The 14,311-nt window shown below is 59.9% G+C and overlaps 1 protein-coding gene across 3 annotated transcripts; it reads right to left on the bottom strand.

The window, feature by feature from the left end:
• Positions 1-245: 245 nt before the first annotated feature.
• Positions 246-11,206, bottom strand: C2 (complement C2). Of its 3 annotated transcripts, XM_028133785.2 has the most exons (18): positions 11,112-11,206; positions 10,733-10,939; positions 9,856-10,041; positions 8,051-8,224; positions 7,877-7,975; positions 7,634-7,767; positions 6,400-6,538; positions 5,767-5,907; positions 4,265-4,354; positions 2,164-2,304; positions 1,950-2,044; positions 1,753-1,867; positions 1,509-1,674; positions 1,353-1,429; positions 1,185-1,276; positions 915-1,041; positions 723-772; positions 246-582 (listed from the first exon to the last, which is right to left on the bottom strand). In XM_028133785.2, the coding sequence occupies exons 1-18, from the start codon at positions 11,155-11,157 to the stop codon at positions 406-408; spliced, it is 2,256 nt and encodes a 751-aa protein (XP_027989586.1). In that variant the 5' UTR covers positions 11,158-11,206; the 3' UTR covers positions 246-405. The 3 variants fall into 3 exon arrangements, with proteins under 3 accessions (XP_027989586.1, XP_054578054.1, XP_054578055.1); XM_054722079.1 differs by lacking the exon at positions 8,051-8,224 and having other exon boundaries at positions 11,112-11,205; XM_054722080.1 differs by lacking the exon at positions 10,733-10,939 and having other exon boundaries at positions 11,112-11,205.
• Positions 11,207-14,311: the final 3,105 nt, after the last annotated feature.

The following is a 14,311-nucleotide window of genomic DNA, read 5'->3' as shown; positions in this document are numbered from 1 at the left end:
AGAGCCCCGCGGAGCTGCCAGTCAAGGAACTAGAAACGGCAAGCCCCACCCTTTGCTGCCCAGGATCCAGGACTCTCCCTTCAACAGCTCCCTTGCCACAGTTCCTCCCCAAAGAGCCCAGCCCGCCCCCCTGTTGACCCGGTGCGGAGCAGAGTCCTGTTTGTCCAGCAGGGTCTCTGACCTGCTCCTGCGCTTCCTGGAATCACTCCTGCCTTCCCCGCCCCCAGGCAGAGGCACAGACAATGTGGAAATCAGATTTTTATTAAAGTCTAAAACTGGGAAATTCCACGTGCAAGTGAAAGGAGTGAGTGGGTAAAGCCGAGGGTGGGTGGGCGCTGCCCGGGCGAGGAGTGAGGAGGTCCCGGGTCTGAAGGCAGAGGCAGAGGAGGGCGTGGGAGAGGACGCCTAGAGGGGCAGGAAGTGCAGCACGCCCCCCAGGTGCTGCCGCAGCCAGGGCTGCAGGCGGAAGAGGCTGATGTGGAAGTCGCGGGGCGGGGGGACCTTGTCTCGGGGGGCTTTCTTGCGGGAGTTCCCACCGGAACTGCCACAGGGGTTGTAGAGACCCCAGCTCACCAGGCCCACCTGGGAGAGAGAACGGACAGGAGGGGCCCCAGCCCCAGCTCCAAGCCCATCCTCCCGGCCCCTGCAAAGGCCTCCCTGTGCCCCCCACGAGGCCCAGACCCTGTAACCCAGGCCCACGCGCTTCTCCCTTCTCTCCTCACCTGAAAAAACCTGAATCTCCGCTCAAGGAAAACCGCGCCTCCAGATTCTCCTGCAGAAAGAAGGGACAGAGGCGATGGCGCCGTCTCACGCTGCTCTGCTCGCACCAGCAGGGCAGGGCGCGTCCGGGCCGCATGCTGGCCACTGGGCCGGGGCCTGCCTGCAAGAATGCCGGGACGGGGCGGGGGGCTCACCCCTGCAGGGATGGTCATCGTTCTCCATCCCACTGCACAGGAACTGGTCTGTCACCACCTCTCTGACGTCTGTCAAGTTGGGGAACCAGGTTTTGTCTTGGGAAACGACCTCAATACAGCGTGTCCTCTGTGGTAGGAGTGGAGCGAGGGAAGGCTGGGGTGAGCAGCGGGGCGCCTCTCTCAGACTGAAAAGCAGCCAGCGCTGCAGGGGCAGACAGACATTCCGGGTGACCCGGGGACCCCCCACCAGCCCAGACCTGAGCCGCTCACCTCCGACCCTGTCTTGAGGTTAATGTTCAGTGTGTCCCCATTCAAGGCCACAAAATGAGCAGGAACGCTCAGCTTGCTCAGAAGCTCGCTCTCTACAGGAAGGAGAGAGCGCTGGTGCTGGCCCTTCGCCCGGCCCCAGCTCCTCACACCTGACGCCCCAGCACTCACCGTGGTCCCGGCAGGTGCTGCCCGGGGGTCTCCGCAGGGCCAGGTTGGCCCCCACCGTGCAGGGAAGGCAGATGGGCCTGGGGAGAAGCGGGGGTCACACGGGCCGTGCGTGGTGCCCACCCCCCCGGGCTCCGGAGCGCTGCCCGCTGCCAGCACCTGGCGTGGGTGGACATCTTCACCCGCTGGGCCAGCTTCAGCAGGGCGATGTCGTCCCCGTAGAACTCGCGGATGCCCTGCGGCCTCTTGGCAATGACGTCAAAGCCGTCGGAGATCACTACCTGCTCGATTTGGAACTCTTTGCCCAAGTGGGAGCTGGGATCCCCTGGGAACGGTGTGGCGGGTTAGGCCGGGCCGGGGCTCCTGAGGGGCAGGGGCTTGGGACAGGGCGGCCCTTCCGTACCCACGGTGACCCTCCACAGGGACCGGTCCTGGTCAGCGTGGCGGAAGCAGTGAGCAGCTGTCAGGACCCACTGGTCCGAGATGAGGGCCCCCCGGCAGGTCTCCCGGCTCTTGGGCTGCAGGGGAGCAGGGGGCCTTCAGGGACCCTCGCCCACGGCACTTTCGCCTGTTGGCCCCGGCCCGGCCCTCCTTCCCTACCTTGATGGTGACGTGCCAGGGCGTCCGCTCCTGGGCAGAGGCATTAGCGGACAGGTTCCCCACCCCGCAGATGGTGTCCACGAGCTGGGAGACGTCTGTGGGGTGCGGAGCGGATGGGGCAGGAGACAGGGAGGGGCACTGTGAGCCGGTTCCCAGCCGCCTCCCACCGTCCCCCCTCCCCGTCCTCCCCGCGGCGGGTGAAGGAGTCGCTCACCCAGCATGTGCTCGAAGACCTGGCGCAGAGCCTGTGCGTCCTGCAGGATGAAGGCGTGCCTCTCGCCATCCTTCTTGGAGGCCAGCTCGTTCAGTTCTCGCCAGTCCACATCCAGCTTGCCCACCCCGATGGCGTAGATGTCTGATGGGGGAGGAAATCACCAGATCTGTGGCTGGGGGCCCGCCGAGGCGGGAGGCTGCATTCAGAGCTCACTGTCCTGCAAAGCCCTACATGACACCCCCCCCCCCCCCAACTCTGCCCTGTCTGACTGCATTTCTTTCCACAGCTCGCCCTCCGGCCGCAGGGCCTCCGTGAAGCCCTCACGCTGCAGCTCTCCCGCTGCAGCCTCTGAATAGGCCGTGCCTCCGAGGGGCCTGCTCCGCCCCGATTTCCCACTGGGCTCACTCCCTGAGCTTTTTAAGCCTTGACTCAAACATCACTACTCAGCCGTCCTTCCCGCCTTCTGTCTGAAGGCGCAGTGCCCCAGGCACGCTGTGCCCTGCAGCCACTGTCCTGAGCCCCTGTCACCACTGCCGTGCCCTGTGGCTTCCTTACCCCTCTTGTTTAATGCCCGCCGTGGGGAAAACTGTGTCCCCCAGAGGAGATGCTCACGTCCTAACTCCCAGGACTTGTGTGACCTCGTCAGGAAATAGGGTCTTTAGAGATGCGATCTAGTTAAGATGGGGTCGCGCTGGACTAGAGTGGGCCCTGATCTGCGCTGGGTCCTTGTAAGAAGAGCGAAGGGGATGCGGAGACAGAGCAGAGACCGGTGGCCCTGCCCCAGGGCAGGGCCTGGGCCCCCGGAGCTGGGAGGCGAGGAAGGACCCTCCTGGGCCCCGGAGGAGCCTGGCCTGCGGACACCTTGCGTTGGGACTTCGAGGCTCTTCAGCGTGCGAGAACGCTCCCTGTGGTTTTGAGCCCCCAGGCCTGTATGCTTGGCCGCACCCGTCCTGGCAAACCCACGCACTGTCTCCTCCGGAGCGCTGCCCGCCAGAGGCATGTGTCCGGCTCACCCTCAGCTCAGCGCCTCTCCCTCCGGCCCTCGCAGTCCTTCCTGCGGCTGGGCAGACAGGAGCCAGGGCCGGGCTCCTCCCCTCCGCACACCGAGGCCGGGCCTGGAGCCCTCCCTTCCCGGGAGCCGCCTCTGGAACCGCTGCCCCCCTCCTCCCACGCTTCCTGGCCCTCTGCTCCCAGAGGGCGGTGGAGCGTGCGTGCATGTGTGTGTGTTTGTGTGTGCGTGTGTATGTGTGTTGGTGTGTATGTGTTTTTGTGTGTGTGTGCGTGTGCATGTGTGTTTGTGTGTGTGTTTGTGTGTGTTTGTGTGTGTGTGTGTGTGTGTGTGTGTGTGTGTGTCTGTTTGTGGCGGTGGGGGGATGCTCAGACCGGGAGAGGGTCCCCTCCGGCAGCACCTGCTCTCAGCCACGCTTAGCCCCACGAGTTCTCTCTCCCGTCAGCTCCTGCTTCTTTTCAGTGAAGTGCTTTGAGCATTTCACCCTGGCCCAGCGGCGCTACAGCATGAGGCGTGGGGTTTGGGCTCTGCCTTCCCCGGGCCAGAGTTTCAAAGAGGAACCAGTCTCCACTGAGGGCCAGGTCGGGCGAGGCACGCGGCCAGGGCGGGGGCGGGGGGTGGGGGAGGCGTTGGAGGCTCAAGGCCTTCCCTTATCTGGAGCGCTTCTCTCTGAATTCTTTTGTGGCCAAAGGGCAGTGCAATTTGTATTTCCTCGGAACCTGAGCAGTTGTCCGTTAGCGCCTGCAGCTGCCAAGGCTTCCCTGGCTTATCTGCACTGCGCCCAGGGGCGCCCCGGGACAGTCCCGCAGGCCCGGCTCTTCCTCCTGAGAGGCTCTGGCACCGGCACCGCAGAGCGTGGGGAAGGACGGGGAGGAGGAAGGCGGCGACCCCAGCACGCGGTTTCTCTGTGCGCGCATCTGCCCTGTCGGCCTAGAGGGCCCCCTCTGCCCAGCGCAGACTGCGGCCAGCCACAGCCAACCGAAGATGACGCCACGGTGGACACTCGCCACCTTCACTCCGAGAGATGCTGGGACCCAGGCTGTGGGCCTCGGGCCCCTGGGGGCAGTACAGCTGGGGGCAGGTGGGGCTCACCCAGGTAGTCGCTCCTCCTCTGGTTGATGTTCAAGACCTCTTTGATATTGTCAACAGCCAGCTTGGGAGAGCCCCCGGTATTGGACTTTCCTGGAACCGGGAGGGAAAGAATTGTTCGTCGGGTGGATCTCTCAGGACCCCGTGGCCCAGGAGGCGTGGGAGGCAGCCCCTGGGACCCGCAGCATCTGCGCTTCTACCCGAGTTTACTGAAAAGCACTGGGCCCCGAGCTTCGTTCCCTTATCTCCTTTAATTCTCACAAAGCCCCAGGGGGCGTGGGTACCCTCATTTCATAGACAAGAGCACAGTCCTGATGGAGGGCATAATGTGGGCAAAATCACGAGCTCGATGGCAGAGCCCAGATCCACGGCAGGGTCGCCTTCCGAGGCGCCTGGCCGTCACGGTCCGGAGCCCCCTACCAGCGCACACGAGGGGACCTCCAGATGGTGATAATAACTAGATTTATAATCACAAAGCACCTTTACGCAAACGACTTGCTTCTCTCCACAAAAATTGTGCAAGGAACGGAAGGCAGCTAATGTTTTCATCACTGCTGTCCTGTCATCCCTGCTGACCTGTCATCCCTGCTGTCCTGCCATCCCTGCTGTCCTCGACATCACTGCTGTCCTCGACATCACTGCTGTCCTCGACATCACTGCTGTCCTGTCATCCCTGCTGACCTGTCATCCCTGCTGTCCTCGTCACCCCTGCTGACCTGTCATCCCTGCTGTCCTGTCATCCCTGCTGTCCTTGACATCACTGCTGTCCTCGACATCCCTGCTGTCCTGTCATCCCTGCTGTCCTGTCATCCCTGCTGTCCTGTCATCCCTGCTGTCCTGTCATCACTGCTGTCCTCGTCACCCCTGCTGACCTGTCATCCCTGCTGTCCTGTCATCCCTGCTGTCCTTGACATCACTGCTGTCCTCGACATCCCTGCTGTCCTCATCATCCCTGCTGTCCTGTCATCCCTGCTGACCTGTCATCCCTGCTGTCCTGTCATCCCTGCTGTCCTGTCATCCCTGCTGTCCTGTCATCCCTGCTGTCCTCGTCATCCCTGCTGACCTGTCATCCCTGCTGTCCTGTCATCCCTGCTGTCCTGTCATCCCTGCTGTCCTGTCATCACTGCTGTCCTCGACATCCCTGCTGTCCTCATCATCCCTGCTGTCCTATCATCACTGCTGTCCTCGTCACCCCTGCTGACCTGTCATCCCTGCTGTCCTGTCATCCCTGCTGTCCTGTCATCCCTGCTGTCCTGTCATCCCTGCTGTCCTGTCATCCCTGCTGTCCTCATCATCACTGCTGTCCTGTCATCCCTGCTGTCCTGTCATCCCTGCTCTCCTCGTCATCCCTGCTGACCTGTCATCCCTGCTGTCACTATTTCTACTCGGTCATTGAGAGACAGGCCCACGTGGCCAGGGAGAGTCAGCACGCAGGTCTCTGACCCTCCATGACGCTCCTGCTACTGTGCCAGAGACGGTGACCCCACAGAGACGGTGGCACCCACCATCTGTCAGCAGGATGATGGCGTGTCGGATTTCCTCCCAGGCCGCGGTGCTCATGCCCAGGCGATGCATTTGGTTATTCATCATGATGTAGACACTGTCTAGCGCCTTGTAGATGTTGGTCCCGGTTCCATTCTCATGGTCTGCAATATGCAAAGCAAAGGGGAGAGAAAATCACCCTATTTCCCCGCCAGCTGGAGAGAAAGTACCCGCTTGTTGGTAAACTCAGACCCTGGCATTCCGAGCCGTTCCCCTGAGTGCTCACTGCATAACCTCAACCTCGGCCGCTGAAGTCCCCAGATGCAAAGATGGGGGTTCCAGGTGCACACTTGGCTGTTGTTCGCGTCTGCGGCCTACCGGAGGGAGCTTACCGCGACCTGGGAGACCAGCACTGAGCCGCCGAAGCCAGGCGTGTGGCTCTGGCACCGGGGACCGGCCTGCGCGACGCCCTGGCTGTGCAGCACACGGGAGGGAGGCAGGGGCTGGCGGGCTGGGACCCCCATCCGAGCCTGAGGACCCAGAGCCCTGGAGCCTGAGACGTGGTTGCCACCAAGAGCCCCCGCTCTCTAACTCGTCCTGATGGGCCTGCCGCAGGCCGCCCCTCCCGCGCCCACCTTCGTCGGAGGTCGCCACACCTTTATAGTTGATGTTGTCCAGACTGTAGATCACTTCGGTCGCGTCCCGGGAGTTGTCATGCAGGACCGACATGATGATTTTGGGCTGTGACGCAAAGGTGATGATGGCGACACTCACGTTGATCTCAAAGCTGAAGATCTGTGAAGGGAAGTGAGAGGCAGGAGGCGGCCGATCAATGATTCTCTCATCACTGATGTCTCTCTCCTCCTCCCTTCCTCTCTGACACCAACCAAAATCACCGGGAAGACACTGCTGCCTGGAAGAGCTCCGGACACCTGCTCTCTCTGATGGGCTCGCTCCTCTTTCACCTTCTTCATTTTTTATTTTAGAGGCAGCGGGCGGGCGGGGAGAGGCTGACCAGCCGTTTCTACATGCATTGGCTGCCTCCCGTCTGCGCCCTGCCTGGAGACCCAGCCCGCAGCCCTGGGCATTGGGAGGACGCGCCGACCCGCGGAGCCACTGGCCTCATTTACTTTTCCCAGGAACTCGGTGAGGGAGCACGAAGGTCCCTGCTTCTCACACGAGGAAACCGAGGCTGTTGCCTTCCCCCGGGCCACCCACTGGAAGGAGGATTTGAACCTGTCGGTGCAGCCCCAAGGCACCCAATGGTCCTATTTTGCAGCCCCGTGACTAGGTGACTTAAGTTTAGGTCCTAAGAGAGACTCTAAGGAACACCGAAACTCCTTCTCTAAAGAGTAGCGGGGAGGAGACACATATATCTACATAAACTACTGTGCGAAGCATAAATACCAAGCAAAATGTGGGCAACGATCTAAACCATGGCTTCCAAACCCTTCTGTGTGTGTAGCCATGATACACATAAAGGTAAATGTGCTTGTGAACTACACGTATTCATACCGTGTATCACGGTAAACACACACACTATTGAAATGTTTTCAAATTATTAAATATTAAGCTATTGATTTAAATTAAAATTATTCAACAGGGATAGCAGTATTTTTCCGCCACACCCGGTGGGCTCTCTGGTGCCCCTCCGGGGAGACCCTGTTCCAGAGAGGAACTCGGGAAACGGGGACCTCGTGCGGCTCCTCTTTGGTGTCCCCAGCACACACCCGGCACCCACCAAGGTGCGTGGTACATAGCCGGTGTTTGTGGAACAAAAACGGGGCCCTCTGAGTGAACCCAGGCTTCCTCGTGCACGGGCAAGACTCCTCGAAGGAGGTGGGCTGTGCGGGGGTCCGAGCAGGGCAGCTCCGCCGCGCTGGCCCTCACCCTGTCCACCATGAGGGCGGCGCTGTCCTTGAAGATGCGGAAGTCTTCTTCCTTCACGCTCTGAGAGGCGTCCAGGAGCAGGTAGAGGTTCAGGTGACCAGATCGCTGGATTTGGATTTTCCGGCCCACGCCCTCTGGGAGAAATATGGAGGGGGCTCGTTTCTACTCCTGACCTGCTCTCTTGCCAAGCGGCTCGGCCTAGAGCCGCCTGCCCGCCGCCCGCCGCCCGCCACCAGCACTCACCCTTCTTCTTCTGGGTGGGATTGGTGGATCCAAGCAGGTGGGACAAAGAGGTGCCCAGCGCAGGGGCCACGTCCTCAGGAAAGTCGTAAGAGTAGGGTTCTGTGGGAAGAGCCACCGGGGTCAGCGTGGGGGCCGGTGCCCAAGAGTCTCGGGAGGAGCAGGGCAGCTACTCACGGCGGCAGATGGGCTCGCTCCCGCTCCAGGCCCCACTGCCCTGGCACTCCCGCTCTGCCGACCCTGTCAGCACCAGATTCGAGGAGCAGCGGTAGCTGACCTTGTCCCCAAGGCCAAATCGGGACCCCGTCCGCACCGAGCCCACGGGGATGCCTGGGCTGGGGCAGTGGCCGGCTGCGAGGGAGCAGAGGGAGAGGAGTAAGCAGAGACCCTCCTGCGCGGCCCGGCCCTGCTCACTGCCCGCTCCCTCCCGTGCGCCCCCCGCTCTGTGGTCTCCGGTGGGTGTGGGTGGGGCCTCTTCGGGGCCGGGGTCTCCGGTGGGTGTGGGGGGGGCCTCTTCGGGGCCGGGGTCTCCGGTGGGTGTGGGGGGGGCCTCTTCGGGGCCGGGGTCTCCGGTGGGTGTGGGGGGGGCCTCTTCGGGGCCGTGGTCTCCGGTGGGTGTGGGGGGGGCCTTCCGGAGGCCAGATGTTCGAGCTCAGCGGCTGCATCCACCCCAGAACCGGGCAGCGCCAGCAGAGAAGTCCCTCTCGGGCCGCCCTCTGCCGAAGCCCCGGGAGCCAGCACTAGCGAGGTGGGCGATTCCAAGTGTCAGGAGGGTGTGGCCACCCACCCGCGGCATCGCCGATGTCGGTGACACCCCTGCCCCTGCCGCCGGGACGGTCATGCGCGCCCAGACCACACGCGCCGAGGACACGTGCGCGGAGTGAGGCACAGGAACGCTCACGGAGCGCCACTCGGGCCGCCAACTGGCAGTGCCCGAGGCCCAGCACCGGGGCAGGCACGGCCTGGCACAGACGGCGCCGGGATCCACAGCCACGAAGAGCAGCCTGCGGCGCCAGGCTGGCACCCCGGCACGGTGCTGGGTGAAGGCGCAGGCGCGGAAGAGCCACCCGTGTGACGCCTCCTCCAGGCCGAGGAGAGGCTGCCTAACCCGGAGCGAGCGGGAGGGCGGGCCTGCTGGGATGCGGCGGGTCCTCTCTCCGGCGGTGGTCACATGGGTGACCCGTGTGTAAAAATTCATCGGGCTGCAACTTCAGATTGGTAGACTTTTCTGCAGGTAGATTCTGCCTCGCTTTTCAAATGGATTAAACTTGTGTCTGAATGACTGGCTGCTGGCAGAGTCCAGGGCAGCGCCGGAGCCGACAGCGGGCCGGGGGCGGAACGGCCCTGCCGTCTCACGGACTGTCTCTGAACTCTGCGCCCAGAACTATGCCCAGGAAGCTCCCAAATCCCACAGGCAAATGCGGCTCCAGGACGCCCGGGAGCGCCACTCTGTCGAGCAGAGGCCTCTGCGTGCCGAGGCTTTCTAGACCCACACTAACGTCAGCTCACCCCGTCCCCACGACACCCCGTCTATCCTCTCAGCTTTCACCTGGGAAACGAGGACAGCCAGCACCCTTACAAACCCATTTTACAGATGGGAAAACTGAGCCAGAGAGAGGATACATAACCTGCCCCGGGTCTGTCAAGGTCAAAGGCAAGCTTGGAACTCAGCCCGGTTCCAGAGGCGAGCCACGTCAGCACGACCCTCTCGGCCTATCGTCCGTCCTCAGCCCCGTGGGGTCGAACACCAGGCAGGCTTTGAGGCTTCGGGAAAGCCGGACGGTGTGGAGCCCGTACGTCGGAGCCGAAGCTTGGAGCCGGCGGCCTTGGCCCCGGCCCCCTCCGGGCCTGTGATGTGGGGCCTGCCGAGCCCAATTGACCAAAATCCAGGAACGTCACTTTGACCCTCGGGACGCCAGGCCTGTCCCCCAGAGGCTCCCGGGGAGTCCCCAGCCCCACGCGGCCATCGGCCCGGCACTCACCGCCACTGTCACACACGGCCGTCTCCCCATCCCACATGCCATTGGGGCGGCACTGCCGCACGGCCGAGCCCCGCAGCACGAAGCCGTCCTCGCACTCGAAGCTCAGGTTGCCGCCCACGGGGTGGGACCCCAGCCGCGGGGTGTACATGCCATTCTCAAAGGAAACGGGGGCGGGACAGCGAACAGCTGCGGAGAGAGGGGTGGGGATGTGGGGGGACCGGGAGCACCTGGCTGGCACCAAGTGGGGCGCGCGCCCGGACGCGGGGGGAAGCCCGTGGCTGATGCCTGTGCTGCTGCTGCCGCTGGCGGTCTCACGCCCTTCAACCCGGAGCGCTGGTGAGAGCCCTTCGCTCCGCTGCCGCCCCCACCCCCGGCCCCCGCCCCCCACCCCCGGGCCCCCGCCCCCACCCCGGGCCCCCGCCCCCCAGGAGTGGGCAGTACCATGCGGTCAACTGTTAAGTATTTTGGAAAGCGTCTGGCCTGTAGCACCCCACCGTCGCCATCAAAGCCTGCCTCGCCCTAGCTGGTTTGGCTCAGTGGATAGAGTGTCGGCCTAGGGACTTGGGTTCGATTCCGGCCAAGGGCACAGGCCCAGGTTGTGGGCTCGGTCCCCAGTGGGGGGCGTGCAGGAGGCAGCCGATCAATGATTCTCTCTCATCACTGATGTTTCTATCTCTCCCTCTCCCTTCCTCTCTGAAAGCAATAAAAATATATTTTTAAAAGTATATATTTTTTAAAGCTTGCCTCCAATACCCTGCTAGGGGAGTGGCGATCCGCTATTTCGCGAAGCCCTGCGGAAAAGGCTTTCCCCCCTCCCACGCCCCGGGCGGGCTAAGACCCGCAGTAGAGGTTCCCCTGGGCGAGCTGGGACCCTCACGTTTGCAGACCGCCCTTGTCAGCGGGGTGGATCGCGGGGTCTGCCAGCGGCCGCTGCTCAGGCACAGCCTGGACGTGGGCACGGGGTACCGGCCCAGGGGGCAGGAGTAGACGAGGACACTCCCAGGGGCCCAGCCGTGGCTGAGGGTGAAGTTGCCCCCCGAGATGTTCACGTTCCGCGGGCAGGAGGGGGCCGCTGCAGCCCAGCCTGTGGGAAGGGGACAAGACGCAGACATGGGGAAGGAGGAAGGCACGAGCCCAAAGCGGGGGCAGAAAAGGAAAGCAAAGAGGCTGTTTCCAGCGTGGACACCCGGGCGGGGGGGGGGGGGCGGTGGCCCCACCCCAGGACCCTCCCGCCCCGCCCCGCTCCCGGCTCCTACCTGGGCACAGGGACAGCAGGCAAAGCAGAGCCCTGAGGGAGCCCATGGTGTCCACCTTCGGCCGCAGCGGCAGTGAGCGGGAGAGGGGAAAGGTCACCTGACTTCCCGAAAACGGAGCTGGCTCAGCAGCTGCTTTTGCTGCCAGACAAGAACACTAGGGAGTGGCAGGGGGGTGGCCTCCTGTGGGAGGGAACAGGCAGGGCACCGAGCTGAGGCCTCCGCACCGGAGGGTCCTGGCTTCGCGCCACCGCCCCACGCGCACGGCCACGCGCACACACTGTGGCGGGAGCTGTCTGAGGTGCACAAACCCAGCGGCCATCCAAGCCGTTGCAAAACCACTTACTCAGTTTCTGTTTGCTTCTGGGCTTCGCCCGCCACGTGGCTTCTGGAGAGCCTGGGCTACTGCCATCTTCTTGAACATAACCTCCAAGACACTGAGACGCATTTTCTCAGAACTTCTTCTTTTGTTTTCTTCTAAATATATTTTTATTGATTTCAGAGAGGAAGGGAGAGAGAGAGACAGGAACATCGATGATGAGAGAGAACCATTGATCGGCTGTCTCCTGCACGCCCCCTACTGGGGATCAAACCCACAACCCAGGCCCTTGGCCGGAATCAAACACAGGACCCTTCAGTCCGAAGGCCGACACTATCCACTGAGCCAAACCAGCCAGGGCCTCAGAACTTCCCCCTACTATTCCTTTTTTAATTATTGTTTATTGTTTAAAGTATTACACATGTCTCCTTGTTCCCCCATTGACCTCTCCCCAGCCGCCCCCCCCCCCCCCCCGCACATGCCCTCACCCCCTACTGTCTGTGACCATGGGTTATGCTCATATGCATGCATACAAGTCCCTTGGTCGTTTTCTTGCCCCCCCATCCTCCCCCCCGCCTTCCCTCTGAGGTTGGACGGCCTGTTCGATGCTTCTGTCTCTGGATCCATTTTTGCTCTTCAGTTTGTGTTGTTCATTATGTCCCACAATGAGTGAGACCTCAGGACTTCTTGACACATACGGGTAGTCACGATCTTTTTCCCAGAGAGAATCTGGGGACAAAAACACGAAACCATCGCCACATCGCGTCCCGCTCACAGCCTCTGCGCCTCGCTCCACTCCGACGTGGCAAGAATGTCCAGCCCTGCAGAGAGCGAGCGGCACCGAGTCTGGTTGCTGTCTCCCAGGGGTACGCCGGAAAGGACAGGAACAGCGCCACACTCCCCAAGACGGGGCTCCTCGCCTTCGTGAGCACGGAGCTGGCTGCCCTCACAGAACCAGAAGGCCCCCGTGTCCCTGACCGCATGATGAAGAAACTGGACCTCAGCTCTGATGGGCAGCCAGATTTCCAAGAATTTCTTAATCTTGTCGGCGGCTTGGCGGTAGCTTGCCATGATACCTTTCGGCGTTCCCAGGAGTTTGTCTGAAGAACCCTTGGAGCTGGCCTCAGCCCCAGCCCCTTTCCTTCAAGCTTCCCAGTCATCATCATTTTCTCACAGACCACACACACCCTGAGCCCAGCGTACCTGCCACTCCAGGCAGGCCGCTCCTGCTGGTAGTAATAAAACATATTTTTTAAAACACAAAAGAAAAAAATTTCGTTTTAGAGACTGCAAAAACTTTTAGAATATTTTTACAGGAAGTTCAGTGGATAAAATTCCCAACTTATAAATAAATGTTGGATTGGTCACTCGAAGGAGTAAACGTATTGGGGGCGGGGTTGAATGAGAACCTGCGTTGTAGGAAATGCAGGAAGCGAAGAGCCCCGAGCAGTGCGTGGCCTCCATCCCCCAGAAACCCCTGCTCCGTCAAGCTGTGAAGGCAGAGATGCAGAGCATCAGTCAGAGGAAGAGGAAAGATTTCTCAGGGATCAATTAAGTTTGTGAAAACTCTTTTGATTTACAAATAACTCCTCAGATGAACGACTCTATTCCAACAAACTGGACAACCTGGAGGAAATGGACATATTCCTAGAAAAATACAACCTTCCAAAACTCAATCAGGAAGAATCTAAACAGCTCAATAGGCCAGTAACTATGGAAGAAATTGAAGCAGTCATCAAAAAGCTTCCAGCAAAAAAAAGCCCAGGGCCAGACGGCTTCACAGGAGAGTTTTACCCAACATTCAAGGAAGAACTAAAACATATCCTCAGACTATTCCAAAAAATTCAAGAGGAAGGAACACTTCCAGGCTCCTTCTATGAAGCCAGCATCACCCTAATACCAAAACCAGGTAAAGACAACACAATGAAAGAGAATTACAGGCCAATATCCCTCATGAACATAGATGCCAAAATCCTCAACAAAATTCTAGCAAATCGGCTCCAGCAGTACATCAGCAAGATCATACACCATGACCAAGTAGGATTTATCCTGGGGATGCAAGGATGGTACAATATCTGCAAATCAATAAACATAATACATCACATGAACAAACTGAGAGATAAAAATCACATAGTCATATCAATAGATGCAGAAAAAGCATTTGACAAAATCCAACACCCTTTCTTGATAAAAACTCTCAGCAAGGTGGGAATAGAAGGATCATACCTCAACATGATAAAGGCCATATATGACAAATGCACAGCCAACACCATACTCAATGAGCAAAAACTAGACCCATTTCCCCTAAGAACAGGAACAAGACAGGGATGCCCACTCTCACCACTCCTGTTTGACATAGTACTGGAAATATTAGCCATTTCGATCAGACAAGAAGAAAAAATAAAAGGCATCCAAATTGGAAAGGAGGAAGTAAAACTGTCCTTATTTGCAGATGACATGATACTGTACATAGAAAACTCTAAAGACTCCATCAAAAAATTATTAGACTTAGCCGAAACCGGTTTGGCTCAGTGGATAGAGCGTCAGTCTGCAGACTCAAGGGTCCCAGGTTCGATTCCGATCAGGGGCATGTGCCTTGGTTGTGGGCACATCCCCGATGGGGGGTGTGCAGGAGGCAGTTGATCGATGTTCTCTCTCATCGATGTTTCTAACTCTCTATTCCTCTCTCTTCTTCTCTGTGAAACATCAATAAAATATATTTTTAAAAAATTATTAGACTTAATAAATGAATTTGGCACTGTAGCAGGATACAAAATTAACGCCAAGAAATCTATGGCCTTTCTATACACCAATAGTGAACTTACAGAAAGAGAGACTAAAAAAGCAATCCCATTTACTATCACACGAAAAAAATTAAGATACC

The sequence above is a fragment of the Eptesicus fuscus genome, chromosome 10, assembly GCF_027574615.1.
Source record: "Eptesicus fuscus isolate TK198812 chromosome 10, DD_ASM_mEF_20220401, whole genome shotgun sequence".
Classification (NCBI taxonomy): domain Eukaryota; kingdom Metazoa; phylum Chordata; class Mammalia; order Chiroptera; family Vespertilionidae; genus Eptesicus; species Eptesicus fuscus.
Note: the sequence above shows the minus strand (reverse complement) of the source record. Positions and strands in the feature narration are given on the sequence as shown.

Coding starts and splice junctions, on each gene's coding strand:
- C2 (XM_028133785.2), bottom strand. CDS start 11,157: ATGGGCTCCCTCAGGGCTCTGCTTTGCCTGCTGTCCCTGTGCCCAG. Junction 7,976..8,050: donor GAGCGAGCCCATCTGCCGCC/GTGAGTAGCTGC, acceptor CTCTTCCCACAG/AACCCTACTCTTACGACTTT. Junction 4,355..5,766: donor CATCATCCTGCTGACAGATG/GTGGGTGCCACC, acceptor TCCCGGTTCCAG/GAAAGTCCAATACCGGGGGC.